Source organism: Alnus glutinosa, chromosome 9 (assembly GCF_958979055.1).
Source record: "Alnus glutinosa chromosome 9, dhAlnGlut1.1, whole genome shotgun sequence".
Taxonomy (NCBI): Eukaryota; Viridiplantae; Streptophyta; class Magnoliopsida; order Fagales; family Betulaceae; genus Alnus; species Alnus glutinosa.
Window position 1 is genome coordinate 28,935,179 of NC_084894.1, and position 19,543 is coordinate 28,954,721.

At 35.1% G+C, this 19,543-nt stretch overlaps 3 protein-coding genes across 3 annotated transcripts; all 3 read right to left on the minus strand.

The window, feature by feature from the left end:
- Window positions 1-459: 459 nt before the first annotated feature.
- LOC133878227 (putative B3 domain-containing protein At5g58280) lies at window positions 460-4,257 on the minus strand. Its single transcript, XM_062316761.1, has 8 exons — window positions 4,082-4,257; window positions 3,853-3,988; window positions 3,631-3,696; window positions 3,443-3,538; window positions 2,653-2,711; window positions 2,410-2,569; window positions 2,023-2,229; window positions 460-1,129 (listed from the first exon to the last, which is right to left on the minus strand). Exons 2-8 carry the CDS (start codon window positions 3,925-3,927, stop codon window positions 740-742), a joined length of 1,053 nt encoding a protein of 350 aa, XP_062172745.1. The 5' UTR covers window positions 3,928-3,988; window positions 4,082-4,257; the 3' UTR covers window positions 460-739.
- A 1,504-nt stretch (window positions 4,258-5,761) lies between these two features.
- On the minus strand, window positions 5,762-10,952 carry LOC133878614 (KH domain-containing protein At3g08620-like). Its single transcript, XM_062317179.1, has 7 exons — window positions 10,502-10,952; window positions 10,299-10,387; window positions 9,842-9,993; window positions 7,788-7,904; window positions 7,462-7,578; window positions 7,155-7,298; window positions 5,762-6,203 (listed from the first exon to the last, which is right to left on the minus strand). The coding sequence occupies exons 1-7, from the start codon at window positions 10,579-10,581 to the stop codon at window positions 6,057-6,059; spliced, it is 846 nt and encodes a 281-aa protein (XP_062173163.1). The 5' UTR covers window positions 10,582-10,952; the 3' UTR covers window positions 5,762-6,056.
- Window positions 10,953-11,838: 886 nt separating this feature from the next.
- Window positions 11,839-15,767, minus strand: LOC133878221 (uncharacterized). Its single transcript, XM_062316754.1, has 2 exons — window positions 14,609-15,767; window positions 11,839-11,989 (listed from the first exon to the last, which is right to left on the minus strand). The coding sequence occupies exon 1, from the start codon at window positions 15,555-15,557 to the stop codon at window positions 14,616-14,618; it is 942 nt and encodes a 313-aa protein (XP_062172738.1). The 5' UTR covers window positions 15,558-15,767; the 3' UTR covers window positions 11,839-11,989; window positions 14,609-14,615.
- Between the last annotated feature and the right edge of the window lie 3,776 nt (window positions 15,768-19,543).

Consider the following 19,543-nt stretch of genomic DNA (forward strand, 5'->3'; position numbering starts at 1 on the left):
GGGGAGGCTTCTAAACAATTTTTTATGGGGTAAGACGAAGTAGTATGGTGCAATATTATATCAACAAAGCAAGATAAAGTAGTATGTTGCACTTAACTTTATAACCCAACTATTTTTTCAAGAGTTGTTTTGGAGGCAAGTGAGATGAATCGGGCCTTGACTCTTTTCTAGAGGACATAAGACTCAAAAGTTGTTTGGAATAATCTAAGTTTTACCCATCTAAATTAGCGTTGATGTTTTTAAAATACAGATCCCAAAAACATGATTAACCAAAAAAAAAAAGTATAGTGGAATTCAAGTTAAATAAGAAATTAAAAGGAAGGTCTTTAAAATATATTCTTACATTCAGGAACTAAAATAGACAAACAAGACAAATCATATATTGATAGAACACATTCGCGATTTGTTGAATGGAATGGTAAACAGTGCATAGTTCTGACTTCTGAGTCTTCTAAAGCATTGAGCCTTAGAAATTTCATTCCGTATGCTAATTGCTAAGAACATGATTCCATCAATATTAGCATTTGTTATCAACTTTTAGCAAGGCAAAATGTTCAACTTGAGCCTTAGGGGGAATTCTGGCATAAGGCCAAGATGTTCACAACAGTCAAAAATCATTGAGGGATGGCTGTCATATTACTAGGCAAAAAGAACAGCCAACTTTTCTTCCTGTTGATAGTTTAAAAGTTCTGACTTTCGCATACCAGAAGAAAATGGTGAAGCCTGTTTTTACCCTCTCCTAAAATGCCCTCTTTCTGAAAAGTTTTGGAGCAGGTTTCTTTCTAGGTTTCTGAGAAGCACATCTATCACTATTCTCGACTATTTCCACCTTTAATTCACCAGTACCAACTGATTTACCTTTCTTTTGAAATCTTTGAGAAGCCCTTCCATTCGTCTTAGTTGGATTTTCATCTCGTGATTTGTCTTCACTCTCTGCCTCAAGCTTTTGAGGATCTTCCAAGTCATCACTTGCATGAACTGCAGCTTTCCTAGACCCTTGTTTCTTATTTGGTTGCGATTTAAGCTTCATGCCTGCCTTTGATGTTGTTTTAGCAGAAATTTCTTCTTTGTCCTCGTAATCCTCACTATGCTCTTGAATGGTAAGTGGAAATGCTTTAATTATGTGTATCTGCAGTAGTTTTACATATATTTTATTATTTAGTCTTTAAAACGAACAATATAATAAGAATAATAATAAAAACTTCAATTATAACTCATGATTTTTCATCATTTTTGCAATTAAATAATCAAACTTTAAAAAGTGTCAATCGGGCATCCATATTTTAATTTTTTTCAATTTCAACCCTCCGTTAGAATTTTCCGTTAAGTTTTGTCAAAATTTCCAAAATACTCCTATTTATTTACGAAAAAAAATAATAATAATAATTACAAGGATTTAGGTATTGATCAGAATTTGCAAAAATACCCAAATCTAAATCTTTGAAAATTTTTATAATTTTTAAGAAGAAAAAAAAAAGGGTATTTTGAGAATTTTGATAGAATTTAATTAATAGTTCTAACGAATGATTGAAATTGAAATATGAATATTTTAAATTGACACTTTTTAAAGTTTAAGTTAAAAATAAAAAAAAAATAAAAAAAGAAAAAGAGCGCTCTGATATAGCCTCTTACACAAACTAAAATGGGACATGCCGACTATATATGAACATACTTCGCTCGAAAACTTCTAGGTTAAAGCCAGTCAGATGCTGAGCAAAGCTTTTCGGCGAGTCAAGTGGCAACCAAGAAATGGGAGCGATTTAGTTCTAATATACATATGCATATTATATATAATGCAGACATTGCGTACAAAGAAAAAATTTGGACAATGGATGTATGATATGGAAAGAAAAAGAATTAAGTCATAAACTGATCAACCAGATACTGAAAAAGCACAAAATCATGCTGAAATATTACCTTATCAATGTATTGTAGAGCTGCTTAAATACACAAATCAGGTCATGATTGTAAAATGCATGCATGTCCCCTTACAAGATTAACATCACTAATTTTGAGGCCTACCTTAAATCTCGTTGGCTCAGTCAACTCGAAAACCAGTGCATCACCATCGTCCAACTTATGCTCCAATGCAAAAGCTCTCCATCCCCCACTAAGCCCAACTCTTTTACCAATGTATGTTGCCGGGAATTCCACGCCATCTTCATCCTCTAATACCATACCCAACAATGTTTTGGGAAGATGAGCCTCACAGAATGTAGAAGGAAGGCCCTAATCATAAAGACAAAATGTACGGTTCAACCACGCACACATCCACTGAACTAGCTAGAAGCTATCGCGTCAGCAGCAAATGAACGCCTTCTTTGCATATATGGGATATAAATTAGATAAAGCATAGTTAAGATATGAAGACAAAAAGCTAGAATGAAGATTTCCTCCATTGAAACATACCAACCAAAAACAACTATAAACATGAGACCGAACCATCGATTTGACAAAAGATGGATTTCCAGACTTCAGATTGCTTTGGAGCTCCGCTGCAGCCTCAAAAGCACGTTCTCTTTCTTTTTGAGAAGCTTCTCTGACTTCATCTAGTGGCCTTGCAAGATAGCTGAAATCCCCCAAAGTTACTACCAACATTTTTAATGGAATGTAGAAAATTAAAGATGAGTTCCTCAAAATTATGAAATGCACCTTCCCCATGAGTTTGACGACCTTGACCTCTTCCGCAAAGCTGGAAGGCCTATGTCAATCTGAAATGGCAACAAAAAGAACCTTTTTTTTGTTCATACGTCATGTTAGATTAACACATACAAAAAACCATTAGCGTAAGAGAAAAAGAAGAAAAAAGGATTAATAGACAAGTGGGCGCAGGCTGCAGGGGAACCAATCATTATGATGTGAAACAGCACATGATATTGATAGATGATGTTACCCATCGTATAACCCATTACCATGTCTAATGCTTCCCGATAGAGCGCTATTGCTTAAGCGCTAGGGAAAACATTGATGTCATCGGAACATTATTGTGGTGGATTGGGGGGAACGTGCTATTTAACTTGTTTGTGTTTATTCCTAGAAGGATGAGAGAGTTGTCGATGAGATAGGGAGGACAGGTGGAGTGTTGTAACATTTTGGAAGCTTGGAAGTTGACTATTTTATGTTTAGTGTGATGTCTTTGAAGAGAGCGGAATGCACGAAGCTTTGAAGATACAAATTTCAGTGGTAGAGCTAAAAAAAAATCATATTCAACTCTCTTTACACATAGGATTGCAGTACATAAATATTTTCTTCTTCATCTACTTTTCTAGTTTTTCTATCTTTTTTATTCTTTGTTCTTTTCTACAGAACAGGGGCTTCTGTTAAGCAGAGACAAATTGGAGCGTTTCTGTAATACTAATCATTAAATTGTAAAACCAAAGTGCATCCACTATTCTTTGATGTGACTGTTGGTCACAAGCGAATTAAAGAGATCATTACTTACATCATCACGATATGAAGGGACCGGGTTACGTGAACGGGTAGATCGTCTTGGTTCCGATAAACAGGTGGTCTTCAATTTGGGTTTTGGAGGACGTTGCTGCACCATACAAAGTGTTAGAGCCAATGATAAATGAACAAGATTCAATTGCATATGACTGAAAGAGGAAAAAAAAAAAAAACCAGGTTTACCTGGGACTTCTTCTCAGGACTTGGTAGTTCAGCCAAGCTTTTTGAGATCTTCAAAATTCCCATATCCTTAAGGAAAAAATAGAAATAATAAATAAAATAAAAAATAAAATATTGAGAGCTATATTTTCAATCATGATTACTGGTAGAAGCGTGAACGCATCAAAAGAAAATTAAAAAACGAGGGCATGAAAGTGACGAAATGAAAGACTGGTAAGGAAAGACCTCAAATTTCTTTTTGTTGAGTTCAACTTGTTGGTTGCGAGCTGCTTCGTACGTGTTGGAGATGCAAGTAGCCATGTTTGGTAGCGAGGGTTGAGAAAAACCGGAGCTTTTGGAAAAATCTGCTGCCTTTGGAGTCCTGAGGAATCACATACAAAGAGCAAAGATCGCTAATGTACGAGGAAATTCATCCAAATATATTCAAATGTAAACAAATTCGAAGAAGACTCACCTGGAACCCTCGATCGGCCCAGCAAAGGAAGAGACTCAGAGAGAGAGAGATGAGAGGGCCGTTTGAGCTCTTTGCCTCTCAACTCTCAAGCAAAAAGGCGCCCGTTTGAATTTTCGAATACAGCTTTATTCTTTCTTTTGTTTATTTTCTCCTACAACGACACCGTTTAAATCTTAGTTATTAGTATTACCACTCAAAATCAGCTCATTTCTTTTAGGTAAGTCGGGCCTCTTGTAAAAATGCCATCTATTAACAAACAAATCAAATAGTTGCCCATATATATATAGGTTTTGAGGCTTCTTTTCTTATATATTTTAATATTAATTTTTATTTTTATATTATATTATATTTTTATTTAAAAATTATTTTTCTCGTTTTTTATTTGAGTTTGGTAATTTGAGAGAGAGATAAAGTGTGTGGTTAAATTTTTTAATTTTAAAATTTATGTTTGTGTGTGTGAAAGACTCTAAAATTCTTCCACACACAAAACCAATATATAGAAAGAAGAGAGGCCTACTGGGCATTGACTAATTTTTTTCAAAAGAGGAAAAAAATATTAAAAAAAAAATTGAAGGGGTTTTAATTGTTTTCTTACAAACCTTAAAGATTAATAGCATATATATTTTTTTGGGGCTTGTTACTTACACATCAGGAGTACAACAGGGGCACAACAGGCCCTTACATAGGGGTGGGTCCCAATGTGTGGGGTCTACCCCCCATGTGAGGGGCTGTTGTACCCCTATTGTGCCATGTGTCCATGATGTGTAAATAACATTTTCCTATTTCTTTTTACTAGAGACTATTATTACTATGGATAATTGCACCGTTGGTCCCTGTGGTATCCATAATTATTTTTTACTCCCTATGGTTTAAAAAGTTAATGGGAAGTCCATGTGGTAAGTAATAATTACAAATCGATCCCTAGCGTCAAATTCTGTTAAATTTTTTAACAGATTCTGTCAAATGTCACGTCAGCGCCACACGTGTCCATCTTAATAAAAAATATAAATTTATTATAAAATAAATAAATATACTTATTTTTTAAAAAAAAAAAAAAAATCAAATTCAAATTCAAACAAAAAAAAAAAAAAAGAAGCAAAGGGTGGCCCGTTTTTCTTTTTTTTTTTGTTTTTTTTTTTTTAAATAAGTATTTTTATTTAATTTTTAATTTTTTTTATTAATATTGACACGTGTCGCCAATAAGATGGCGACACGTGACGCTGACGTGTAGAGTTAACATATTCCATCAAAATGGTGGACGAAAAATTGACCCAGAGAGTAAAACGTAATTATTGCATAGCACAGAGACTTCCCATAAATTTTTTAAACCATAGGGAGTGAAAAATAATTATGGCATACCACAGGGACCAACAGTGCAATTATCCCTTAGTACTATTTGGGGGTCTTTTTACACGGTGAACCTTTGGCGACCGCCTCACTCGCCTTGTTAAAAAAACCAGCCCTGAATAAGCTAAAACCTGAAATGTAAGGAGAATCAGAAAACTTTCTATAGTTCCTCTTGATTAATTGTTTGTCGTTTCTCCTCTGTCATGTCATTTTTGTGTAGGGTTTTGACACAGCTTCGAGAAAAGAAACATGTCATTATTTATACACATCCACACTAAATTATAAGCAAGGTGGAATTCCTGCATGCTATTTTCTCTGCAAAATGGTCTAAAGTTCACTAAACCTATACGGCTATACTGATATAAACGGGTCAACGTTAAAAGTTTTACCTTACAAGTGCAAACAACCCCCAAGACAAAAGCTGAAAGAATTTCTCTTTCCCATCTCCCCTGTTAAAGATTATGTTACAGAAAAATACACCATCTTAAAGCTTCAGAGATACCAGCAGACAGCAAGGTCCTCTCTTTGTGCCATACAGAAGTGAGATACAACCAGGGCCATGAATCGAGAAGAATATTTGGGACTGTGTACTAGAGGAACAAAATAGGAGGTTAAACTAAATAATTCATTATTGACCAGTTTTGGCCCGTTTCATTCCACTGGAAGTGAATGGAGATATGCTACCACTCAGTTGAGGGCTCTCTTCTCTAAAATTGGAATTTAGCAAAGCCAGTTCCCTCAATTGTTGTGTCTTATAGAAATCCTGTGATTCATCCTGTATGTGAAAAATAGAGAAAAGTCTTAGTGTATAATAAGGACATGATAGACATTATAATCATGTAAGTGCAAGAATCTTTGCAAATGACACATTCACACATATGATGCGAAGAGCATTAGCATGTGACTAGCCAAAGTTTAGCTGAAAAACTCTTTTTTTTTAAAAAAAACTACACACTTTTCAAAAATACTATACATCCCCACTCTCTAAATCTTTCTATACTCTATTTAAAAAATTTATATTCATTTTTTATTGTAATAGATCTCTCTCGCGAACCACGCAGAGACTTGACCACCGCGCCTGCACCGCTTGTCTCTCTTATCTCTGGAGAGCAACTGTAGCAAACTTAAAAATCGTTGTAACGATGGCTAGTCCAATGTAGGGGTGATTTTAAGGGTTCTAGTCAAATATTGGCTAAAAACTAATTTAGCTAGTCCAATTTAAAGGATATCTCACTTCGTACAGTTCACTTTGGACTTGCTACATTCTGCTATGTTGGGGGAAGAAAAGTGTTGATTGATTTAGTGTGAGATATTGTAACAGAACAAGTAAAGACACAATTGAAGACTGAAAGGGAGGAGAATCTATTACGCTTGTATTTCAAAAGACACAATTGCATTCTGAACGTGATGAAGAAAGTAAAAACATCATAGAACAATGCTGAGAATGTCACACTAAAAATGTTCATTGGTCGTTTTGATCTCTGTCACCCTATACTACTGAATGGACCAGGTGAAAATTATTATACCACAGGTTTGTTCATTTGTCTTCGATCAATTCTGAGAATATCACACTACAAATGATAATTTGTCTTTTTTATCTTTGTCACCCTATACTATAGCATGGACCAGGTGCAAATTATTATAATACAGGTTTGATATGAAAAATGTAGCATTGCTATTATTGTTTTTGAACACTCCAAAGAAGGAATAAGCTAAGAGATTATACCACAGGTTTGAGAAGTTCTTCTAAAATATCTTGTGCTTGTCTCAACCGTATATCAATTACATTGGGAGGTAATTCAGCCTCAATTAAAATGTGCAGCGGATCATTCAGATGCTCAAAACCTGGTCTTCCCCTTAACGACTCCTCCTTGAGGGTGAAAAGCAAAGAAGATGATTTAGAAAGAGACACAAAAAGAAAGATGGTGGAATGAATATGGAAATGGTAAAGGATTAAAGTAGCCACTCCACCTAGCTAGAATTAAGGCTGTGCTTAGTAAACTTGCAAAAGTATGTTGTAAGAAAAATAATACCTTGTCTGGGTCTTTTATCGAACCTTTTCCTCGAATAAACACACGGCAACCTGTAAAAGCTTCCACCCGCTTTAGTGAATTGCCTCTAGGGCCCAGCAGCCGGCCAACAAAGTTGAACTGAAACATGTAGAAGTTTACACCCACCCCGGGGGGGAGAGATGGGGGTGTAATTTTTTAGTACCCTTTGACCTTACAAATATGTAAGAAATGTCCAGAGAACATATATACATACATTTTCTCAAATTTCAAAGTGTTCCAAAATACAAATCTAGGAATTTAGATATCAATATCACATAATGCACTTAAGCATTGCACAAATTGCTTACATTCGGATAGCTATCCGCAGGAATATCCAAGCGCAAAACTCTCTTAACAGTATAGGAACTTGGGCTTGCTGGTGCTGCTTGCCAGCCCATATTCATCCCTTGTAGTCCTCCTAATCTCTGTTACATCATGAACCTAACCCCTTAGTACTATAATAAGAACAACACTTACTGAGTTCAGAAAAGGAAGAATATAAAGGAAAAATAAAATAGGATATTGATATTTGAAAGAAGCAGAGAAATCAATTCAAGTGATTGACAGTACATTAAATTGAGAGACAGAAAACAGTTAATTTAACATTTATGTGGCAGTTCATGGGAGTAGACACAGGCAATAGGCCAAAAAAAAAACCTTAATCGTCTTACGAAGATAGAAATTGATAATAATCTTTTGCCACCTATGAAGGAATTTGATGACATACATTGCCTAAGGATGTTATGGAACATCATACATTTTGATTCAAGTCTGGGAGGAGTTCAACTCTTCAAGGTCCCTAGGATGCTATTGGACATTCCACAAGATTTGATACTGTCCTTTCCTTCTTGTTAAATTATACATGGCCATGGTCAAGTTCAAGCACTAATTAGGTTCGCAGATTCTTAAACAGTGCCGCTTGCAACTATTAATGGTCCCCATCACAAGACTAGCTTGTGGTAAGCAGTTCCCATATCTCGGCTCTATGAAATTCGCCTTCACAACCCCCTTAATACCTTCACACCATATGGACCTAGGGTGCATGCATCTCTAACTTATTGTCTCAACACGAACTGGGAGAAGTGTTGTTGGGTGGGAGGACTTCGTGAAGCAGACTACATAACAATAATTGGATACCAAAAATTACCCCATCTCCATGGCTGTTATTTGTACTAATCAATAACAATCTGATTTTTTTTTTCTTTGCTAAAATCAGGGGAACATTCACCATCTGGTACGCTTATGCTCATGTAACAAATCTGATATTTCATTGGAAACAGAAAATAATGGTAGGATATTTTGAGGAATCCTAGCTCCTTGCATTCGAGGAACCCTAAACCTCCTAACAAATGTTAAACGTCTAACAACTTGTACGTTATCTTGGAGATAACTTATTGATCATATGCATCATGATAAGGAATAAGAATAACTAATTATCAAATTAACTAAGACTCTGACCATGCACGTGATACTACTCATCCGATCATCACGCTCATCCACTCCCCATCCTCGGGTTAAGGATGATCCCTAACATGTATAAGGCATCACAACAAAGGACACAGCTTAAGGTATTGTTACTGCTTATTTGTGCGAGAAATCCAGCTTCATTAATTATTATAATCTAATTTAGGAATTAGTGTGTACGACACCAACGAACACCTGAATGCAACCAATGCCAATTACAAATCTAATCACTTCTTGCCATATTCCAGGGCATATTCTCTCCACTCCCTCACTAACTTTTATAAGAAAATGCCAATCAAAACAGATGGAGTTAGAAGATATACTAATATGTCGGCTACATATGCAACATGGGAGGCATCAATGTCACAACTAATGTTGAACTATTGGAAATAAGTCAATCTGACCCTGTGAGCTTGCTGCAATTATTAAATGGGGCAAAATCAGATATTCTAGAATCGCCAAACAAAAATATTACTGATAATTTTGAGCTAACTGATGATTCACCAGCAAAAGACGGCACTTGTATAGAGCAGAAATCAAACATTGTTGAACTGCCAAAGAATAAGTTGATGATGGAAAGCAGAAACATCAAGCCAACTGGCCTCTTAAACATGTGTAACTAGTTTACAATTAACACTTCTTGTCCAAATCAAGAAGTGCACTACATTAACATTTTTCGCTATACTTGGTTAAGGATAAATAGGATAATACCCTTTATATTGTTTTCCGTTTGTATCCCAAGCATGTCATGTTTCTAAACATTGGATTATAAATAACATAGGGATATACATATTTGATCATATATTATTGTGGGATAGAATAAGAATGTAAGAACTGGAGACTGGAATGGCAAACTGAAGGTACTACACTGAGATGGGACAGAATTGCAAATACTCACTTCGTGTGGCACGCCATTCCAACCACTGGAACCGGTTCCTCTAGAATTTTGCATTATATCAAATGAAGCCATAGGGCTAGGGCTTCCATGCTGCACTCTGTTGAAGTCGCCAAATCCATTATTGGGGATCATTCCAGAAATCCGTAATATCTCTGTCACGTAATAGAGTACAGAAATGAAAGATTTTGCTTTCCAATATGTAGAATACAAATCACGAAAATGGCAAGTGGAACTATTTCCCTAATAATGTTCATAAGATTATAACAGACAATATGCAGTCCCTCTTATGTATGTTTTAAGCATTATATATAGATAATGGCTTCAAAAGTCTTCCTATAACACCATGGATATTTATTGATAGGAATTTTATCAAGTATTAAAGAACCATCCTAGAAGGATCACGTAAACCAATTCGAAGCAGGAAAAGAGAAGAAGAGTATAGATCCGAAAAGCCAACCTTGATTCAAGAGTCGGCTACAGATAGGAAGGACTTGCATGAAGGGTCCAAGTTTTTGGTGCTCTGCTAACAACTCTGTCAAATACTGACTAGAAAAGAAGAGGGTATATAACAAACAAAAAATCCAGAGATTAACACAGAAGCTATTGGAAGGTAGACATGAAAGTGAAATTTCTTATCAAGTTGTGGAATTGAGTGCTTGCCTGTCGACATCCGGGTTGCTTCTTATACGTGGAGATAGAGTTCTGGCGGGCGAGAAACTTTGAGCGTATAAACCTGACATGAATTTTACCGAGAATATACACACACGGCACACCAAACCAAAACAGGAAGCTTTGCTTTGTAGAGAGGAGAAGAAAGCAAAAGTTGGGGGAGGTGGTGCAGCAACTCCAAAGGCCTGTCTGGGGAGCCAAACCAAAACCACCCTTAGATAGTAATGGTGGGGAAGAAGAGACGGAGTACAATAAAGGCTAAAGAGTGCTCCTTTTATTTGTGGGGTTTTAAATAGGGGGGAGGGTTTTAACTTTTAACTTGTGTTGGGCCGAATGCGGTGAAAGTTTTCACAGGTGTTTTGTGTATCTGTGTGTGAAACAGAGAGAGAGAGAGAGAGAGAGAGAGATAGGGGTGAGCTGAAGGCTGAAGCCCTGAAGAAGGAAATGTGAGCCAAGCCAAACAGGCGACAGCTAAAGGCAGAGGGCTTTCTCATTAAGGTTGCTGTAAGATTTAAGATTTGACACCTTGACGCTGACAGCAACAGCTCCAATACGGCAAATACCCAAATAATTGTACAGTTCCCGCCAGAGCGCGTGCAGATACGCTCTCAATCATGATTCATAGTATTCTAAATAAGGCCATGCAATGTGGGGTCTTCTATGCTTCTCTATACTAAACATACTAAACCACATCCCATCAGGCATGTGATTGGAATTTGGAAATGAGGTGGCCTCACGCTCCCTGGCGGGTGCATGGGGTTGGCGTTTGAAGGGGGGAGGGAGGCTCCCATCTCCGGCTTCCATCAGCTCGTCCGTTTCTGAATGCGAAAGGTCAAGACGGCTGCATAGTCCACCGGCAACGGATCTAGAAAACCTTTTTTTTTTTAGCCTAGACGTGTCTCAACCGTGTATTTAGTTCGGTATTTTGAAGCCTTAAAATTTGTACTTTTTATTATGTGTCGTTGCAATTAATATTGGATGTGTTTGAATCCTTTTATATGTTATATGCTGAATTCGAAGGGTTGGAGCAACGAACAAAATCCGGCCTATGTATGTATTTATAGAAGAGTTTACAATTTTTTACAGCCTATGTATGTATGTATTAATACGAAACATTCTCTCATCTCAATTTTCATTTTTCTATTTCGTTATCTTATCTTCTCGATCTCCTCTCTCTTTCTTTCTCTCGCATCCTCTCTCCCTTTGGGTTACAAATCCTCAACACCTTCGATCAAGTCTTTAGATCTCCGGTCGAAATCGAACCCGACAGTGATAAAAAGACACCAAACTTCATTTTCATATGCTTATAATACTACGAGCGTGGGTGGCGCAGGAGAGACTTAATTGAGTGCTTTTGAAGTGCATGCCGAGAGAGACTTTAGTGCTTCTGAAGCAATGGTACGTACGTACTGATCAACACCGCTTCCTCGGGTAGATAGCTTGGCGTTCTGGTTGAAATCTGGTGGCGTGGGTTAAAACCTAACAGAAAGTAGAAAAATAACAATCACAAAACAACCATGTTTCCTAGAGGCAAATTTTTAAAAATATTGTTGGAGGAAGAATAAAGAAATTTTTTTTAAAAAAAAAAAATAATATTGAAGTGAAATAATGAAAATGAATAGCTAAAATATTAAGTCGGATCTAAGTGATTTAAAAAAAAATATATAACTAAAATGAAAAAAAGTGATGTTGTAGCTAAGATAGAGAGTGTATTGTTTGACGAGGATAATAGAAAGGTGAAATGATGGAAAGGAAAATCACTTTTCCTTACTTTTAATAATAATAAAAAATAAATAAAAAAGATGTAAGAAAAGGAAAAGTGACTTGCTAAAGGAAATAATGAGCTTTGGTTAATATTATACTCCATTAATTCTACAAAATAATGGAAAACATTGATCCAGTCAACCTTTTCCATCTCACATAAATCGTACATCTATATATATATATGTGATCTACAACTTTGTGGAAGTGGTGCCATTGGTTCAGATCTGATATAAACCAACGAAACCTCTCCTACACCAAATTATTGGCCTTTCCCACCTAAAATTCTATTGTAAGAAACAGACAGATTTCCTTGATTAATTAGGGATACAAAAAATTATTAAACTATATAATAATAATAATAATAATGTATGAGATGACGTTGCATGACAAGCAAGAAACTTAAGTTTAAGTAAAATTAAGAATACCATAGGTGAGCATCATGAAGCATAGGATTCCCATTTCCTACGAGCTGTGCCTGAAAAAGTAGATAGCAGTGCACGTTGGGACAGGGACAACAATGTATGGATCAAAACAAATCCTGGGGAAGCCCCCAATTATTAAAACGACACACCATCTTGCAAATATATGCTGTGTTTATAGCGCGCGTATGTCATGCGATAACAAATGTCTATTTGTCTATCCTATTGTACTGTCCGGAGAATGGGAATCCAAGGTAATTAATTGTTCTAATTATTAGCAATTTAGTTAGTTATTGTGAAAAAGTTCATATAAAATTTAACTGTTCAAATAAATTTTGAGCAGCCTAATCACCTAATCGAACTAGCTAGGCATGTACAAGAGGTTACACTAATGAAAAATGTTAGATTTACAACATTAATACAACAACTGCACAACAACCCCTTACATGAGGGTGGTCCCACACACTGGAGCCCACCTTCATGTGAGAGGTTGTTGTGCAATAATCAAATCCCTACACTAATTGCAATCGTTCCACTTAGGCGGTTAGCAACTATTAAAAATTATAACCAAAGGTTGATGATTGCTTTTTATAATTGGCCTTTCGGACCTATTGATGGGCTTTTGGGCTTAAAATAAATAAATTAATAAGGGCTTATTATTGTAAAACCTACGTAAAACAATGCCGTTCTGGTGTACATTAAACACCAAATCGGAGTCATTTTGATGTTATTTTTTATATTAAATATATAATATAAATATTTATATTATTTATATATAACCTACCCCTAACTAAAATCGCTAACAGCTTTGCTCTAGACGGTTCAATATTTTTTATAACTGCCTTTAAAAATGTTTACGCGGTTAACGGTTATAAGCCGTTAGCGATTACAACCGCCCCATTTATACACGCCGAACACTTGAATCCCAAGTAAACTCTCTTATAAAAGTTAGCTAATAACTGTTTAGAAAAACAAAAACAAAAGGATAGTCCATAACAATTCATTTTGGTTCGTACTAGGTGATAAAAATCCCGTATATTCCAAACAGAAGGATAATATTGTTGTTCATCATTTTTTCTCGTCTTTGTTGGTTAAATTTACACTAGTAATTTTTTGTTGGGATAATTATTTATCTAATTATTGAGATTTGTAGTTGTACAAATCTGTCGATACCTTGATATAAAAAAATATTCTAAAGATCTTTATGAAAGCAATTTGTCCAAAATAATTCCAGCCATCAAGCCCGTATCAAGAAAACTGTTAGATGTAAACATGAGCTACGTCATGCTTTAATCAAAAAAGAAAAAACAAAATTAATGTTATGTGAATATTGGATTGTGACTTGGGATTCACATGTACATCGATCTTTCTTTGTGATATTTTCTATATTTTAAGGATGAGTTTGATATCACTACAAATCTAAACATCATATAAGTAATTTTTAATTTTTTTTTGTTTAATCTCAAGCTGCACAGGAAACGGGATACGGCTGATCCTCTGCATTGAAGTGGTGGGTTGTTTTTTTTTTTTTTTTTTTTATGTATTTTTAACGATATGCAAGTAATAGTAATCTTCGCACCTATTTTATATGAACCGACATAATGTATTTAAATGATTTTCTTTTTAAATGGCTGAAATAGAACCATGCTAACTAATTATATAAAATGAATGTGACAAATAGGTACCCTTACAATTATTTTCCTTTTAAATTGTTTTGGGTTAAAGCCCACAATCAATGGCACCGTGCCATTGAGGTTCATGAGTGATAATATAGGCCGGAGAGTATTTATTATAACCATGAAACCAATTGAAGCCAAGATGGATTTAAATAAATTCAAAAGAAAAGAAAAAAGGCTGAATTTTAAGGAATCGAAATGATTAAGAAAGAAGAAACAAAAATTTGTGCGAGTGTTACCTAAGGGCTAAGGCACATATTCATTCTCCAATACCGGTCGTGTCCGAGTCCCCATTGCCAGTGGCGCCTTGGTATTCCCAACGGAAGTTCTCTGCAAGGTTTCACCCCCATCCGCTGCCCATTCCATTTGCTGCACCTTCTTCCCGTTTTTACACCTTCTCAACAACACGACTAATATACCCAATAAAGCCAATAAGGCAAACCCACCAACCAAAGATCCAACAACTGTCCACACCCTCGAGTTGCCCTTTCTGCCAGAATTAGGAGGCGGAGCCGCCGCATTGGGAGCAGGAGAGGGAGCAGTAGACTCGACAGCTATGGAGAAGTGTCCCTGTTGAGTTGCTGAACATACATTTCCGGATAGCACATTGTCGAACTGCACTGAACCGTCCAAATCAAAATATACACACTTGGGCGACAACCCATCTGCTGGAGCTGAAGTCAAATTTGGGAAGCTGATCAAGATGGGCTTGTATGATGCTCTTATGTACAATTCAGGTAAACTTGAAGCAGATAAATCAGAAGCATCATAGGCCAGCAGACCCAGGACAGGAGCTAAATAAGTAAACCCAGGTAAAGGGTAAAAAATAGAAGACCAGTTTGCGAGGTTGTGGTATACCAAACCAAGCCTCTCCACATAAGGCTGCTCAGTAATGCCTACTGGGATCTGAAACTCGTTGTAGCTGCGAACGCCTCTGTTTTTGAGGCTTCCGCTCCGAAGCCTCATTGCTGTGGCTTGAAGTCCTGAAAGATTGCTGGGAAGGCGGGCGGCATAAGGAGTGCCCGTTCTTGGGTGTTGAGCGAAGGCCCTGAAAGCATAATCTTGAAGAAGCGCATCTAGCGAGCGTGCCGAGATTCCGCTTAGCTGAGCGTCGAGGAGTGGCGGCCAGCTGCTGAGAAGGCATAGCAAGGAGGCAAGTATCAAAACACTAGTCTGTTCGATCCTCATCACCAGATCTCCTCAAACCAAAAGGCCTGTAAGTTGTCGATAAGTTTGGATTCTACAAGCGACAGGATTGTCGTGCGCATTTTTCTTGAAAGTAACTGTGCTTAATTTATCAGCAAAATGCAGTAGCAAATTAAGCGACTTGTAGACCGCTTTCCCTTTGATTCTCCATCTCCATATACTTTTTTCTTCTCAGGAAAAAAAAACCAAAAAAGAAAAGGAAAAGCTCGCTGTAAATAGGAGTAAATGCAGCGTTGCCGTATGGCATTGGAAGTTAGTGTAACGCCTCAAGAATAGCTTCTTAATTTATGAGTTCTTCCCCACCTCTTACCCTCTGTATCACGTTATTTCCACAAGATCGGGGGTTTCGATTTTTTGAGATATCGGTTATCCTTAATTAAAGAAAAAGATAAAAATCTAAAAATTAATATCCTTAATATAAGTTAAGAATATCTAAACTGCCCGGTTTGGTTGGGAAAGTATAACAACATGCTCCACATTCAAATATTCAATCACTGCGATGGAGACCCGGTTACGATGGGATTTGCTGTGAGATGTGGCATGATTTGTAACGCCTGATATGAATGCAACTAAAATTAAAATTTGCTTAAAAAATAACACTCAAATCTATTATATAGAAGCTCCTATTTATCTTTAATTATTTTATATGCAAACATATATATGAACTAGCTTAATTAATATAATTAACATGAGAGTGAATATTAACAACATCCAAGAGTACACGAGAAGATCATCTCCTATTGTGTAAAAATAGGTTGATTTATTTATTTATTTTCTTGTACTGTAAAAAAGAAATAATGATTAGTTAGGCATGATAAACACAAAAATATATGTTATTCAAAGTGTGTGGCATGTGACATGTCTGACCCCTTCTCTGCATATATATTAGCTTAATAATGGGAAAGAGTAAGGCTAAAAATCATAATTTTATTTCATGGCTATCATACTATATGCTGAAGTAGTTAGCAAATTCACCATTAGATCATCAATTGTTAGAGTGATGTTATATACTACACTCTCATCATAATAGAATGATGTGGCAGTGTTCATCAGCCCTTGAATCAGCCTTTGTTAAGAAAAAAATCATTCAATGACTAATGGATACTTTCACATCATCTCAGTAAGATAAGGGTGTATTATATAGCATTTCTTGGCCTTGTTAATGCTACACATCACATCTTTATCCCACATTTATCCCATTATGCTAACGAGGCCGAGTTTATTAGCCATTGGATATATATTTTAGGAATTTATTTAGTAGACTGTCGTACGACTGCCATACAACTTGATGATGTAGCACTGAAAATTTGCCCTAGTACTTGTAAAAAAAAAAAAAAAAAAGTTATTGATTTTTACTATCATATAATCACAATTATATAACAGTCTACTCAATAAAATTACATTTTTTTTTCTTTTTAACAATGGTTAATTCAATGACTACTAAACCCAAATGGATTGACACTACCACATCAATATAATAAAATAATAATTAGATAAAAAAAAAAGTAACTCTACATTAGTCTAATTGAAAACTATAAATTGCCACGGTTGCACTCACAATAAAACTTGCTAGACAAATAATAGTACGATGAAAGCCATCAATGCTCCACAACAAACAAGCAGCAACAAGTTGGTTACCTTATTGGGGGATTCATTACGAAATAAGGCCTCGTTTGGTTTGCGGAATGTCTATTCCATTAGGAAAAGGAATAACTATTCCTGAGAATAGATGAAGGTGGAATGGAATAACTATTCATATTCTTTTGTTTGGTTGTAACGGTGGAATAGAACATTGCATATGTATTCTTTTGTTTGGTACAATGCAATATATCGGTGAATGGAATCATATTATAATCAAATTTTCTAAAACACCCTTATAATAAAAATATAATTTATATTCTTAAGGACATTTTTTTTTCTTTATTTTAGAAACATAAACAATCATACTATAACCTTTTTTCTTTTTTTCTTTTTTTTTTTTTTTTAAAATTTCATAGAGTTCATGGCTTCTTTTTTTTTTTTTTTTTTTTTCATATACAATTACGCTACAAAATAATTTGTAAGAAAAAAAAAAAAACACGCACACACATATAATCATCATATCACCATCATAAAAAAATAAAAATAAAAAAAATAGATCATCTGCAAAGCCCTTTTTATTTTATTATTTTTTATTTGTTTTCCAACAACAAACATTCATTCTTTGCTTACAAAGTAAAATGATTTATAAGAAAAAAAAAAAAAAAAAAAAAAAAAAAAAAAAAAACATAATCATCATAAAAAAAAAAAATCATCTGCAAAGCCCTTTTTATTTTATTATTTTTTATTTGTTTTTCAGCAACAAACATTTGTTCTTTGCTTACAAAGTTTTTCTCAAACCTCTGCCAGGCAATTGGAGTCCTCCCGATATTAAGAGGTACTCGTTTTGCTACGTCTAAGTGCATTCTGTAGGCTAAATCATAGGAGAAAAAAAAAAAAAAAAAAAAGACTAACCCACAACAAATTAAGTTGGGTTGAGAAACAGAGAAAGGGGGATGATAATATAATTGCAAAGATAGAGAGAGATACTGATGGTGCATTTGAGTAATGAATTTTTGAAATCAGAATTAAATTCTTATTCTGTTTGCGAATTTTGAGATTTGACTTTTTAGAAAAAAAAAAAAAAAAAAAAAAAATTGAATAAAATATGATTTGTTTATAAAAAGTTGAATAAAATATGATTTGTTTTTGAAAAAGTTGAATAAAATATGATTTATTTTTGAAAAAAGTAGAATCAGAATTATATTTTATTTTCAAAATTTCGTATCCAAATACACCATGAGTTGAGAAACACAGAGAGAGAGGGATAAGAGACTTGGGTGTTGAGAGGGTTGAGGTTTTTGGGAAAAAGACGAATTTTATTTATTCCCACAGGAAAGGAATAGGTATTCCACTCCTTTTTGAGTGGAATACCTATTCCTCTTCGTAAGGGAATAGCTATTCCGTGGGAATAACTATTCCCTTAAATAATATACTACCAAACAAAGGAATAGCTATTCAGTAGGAATAGTTATTCCTTTCCATGGGTCTAATCCGCAAACCAAACGAGGCCTAAAATCTTCAATTCTTCGTGGTTAACTGTTTATGCAGGGTCTCTGATTCCCGAGAGTGCTTATGATAGAGGATCATTAATTATAAACTATGTAATCTGTAATCGAAATCTTATGTTTATATATATATATATATATATATATATATATATATATATATATATTCTAGCACATCATTCAAAGGTTTGTAATTAATAACCAACCTAGGAGAACCTCTTTCAAGTTCAGCATTTTTCATAACATAAAAGGCAGCACAAGACCAAGGGGACTAATTGCTTTTTCGGATAATATTTTTTGCAAGTAAATTAGCAATTTCCTTTTGGCAAAAATCTAAGGGCTTGTTTGATAAGTAATTGGATAGGAGAATATTTGTGTATTGTATAGTAAAAAGTGATTGATGTGATATAAAATTTGAGAATGTTTTATAGAAAAGTGAAAAAGTTTTGTTTTGTAGTGAATTTTTTTATTTGAATAATAAAAAAAAATTATTGATGTGATATAAAAAGTGTAAAAAAGTTAGAATGTTTTTGATTTGATATTTTTGAAAGAAGTAAAAGAAATAGAGGGAGAATGATAATTGTTTGCCAAACTAGCCCCTAAAGTTTCGGCATTCATTTGAATGGGCCTAGCTTTAGTAGGAATCTTTCTTTCGGAGAAGTCCTTAGTATAAGGTAAAGCCACAATGTGCTTCTTCCAGTGCCAGAAAGCATTGGGTAGGTCAGAACAAACAATGTCAACTAGTTTGTTATTAAAAGCAACAATTTTTGATTGTAGCAATTTGTCAGAGAGTTCCTGGGCAATTCTCTTATACTTGAGTTCCTGTTTTAAGGAACTCAGGTGTCTGGTTTTAGCAGTGACTAGGTTGAGCCAGTCCAGCTC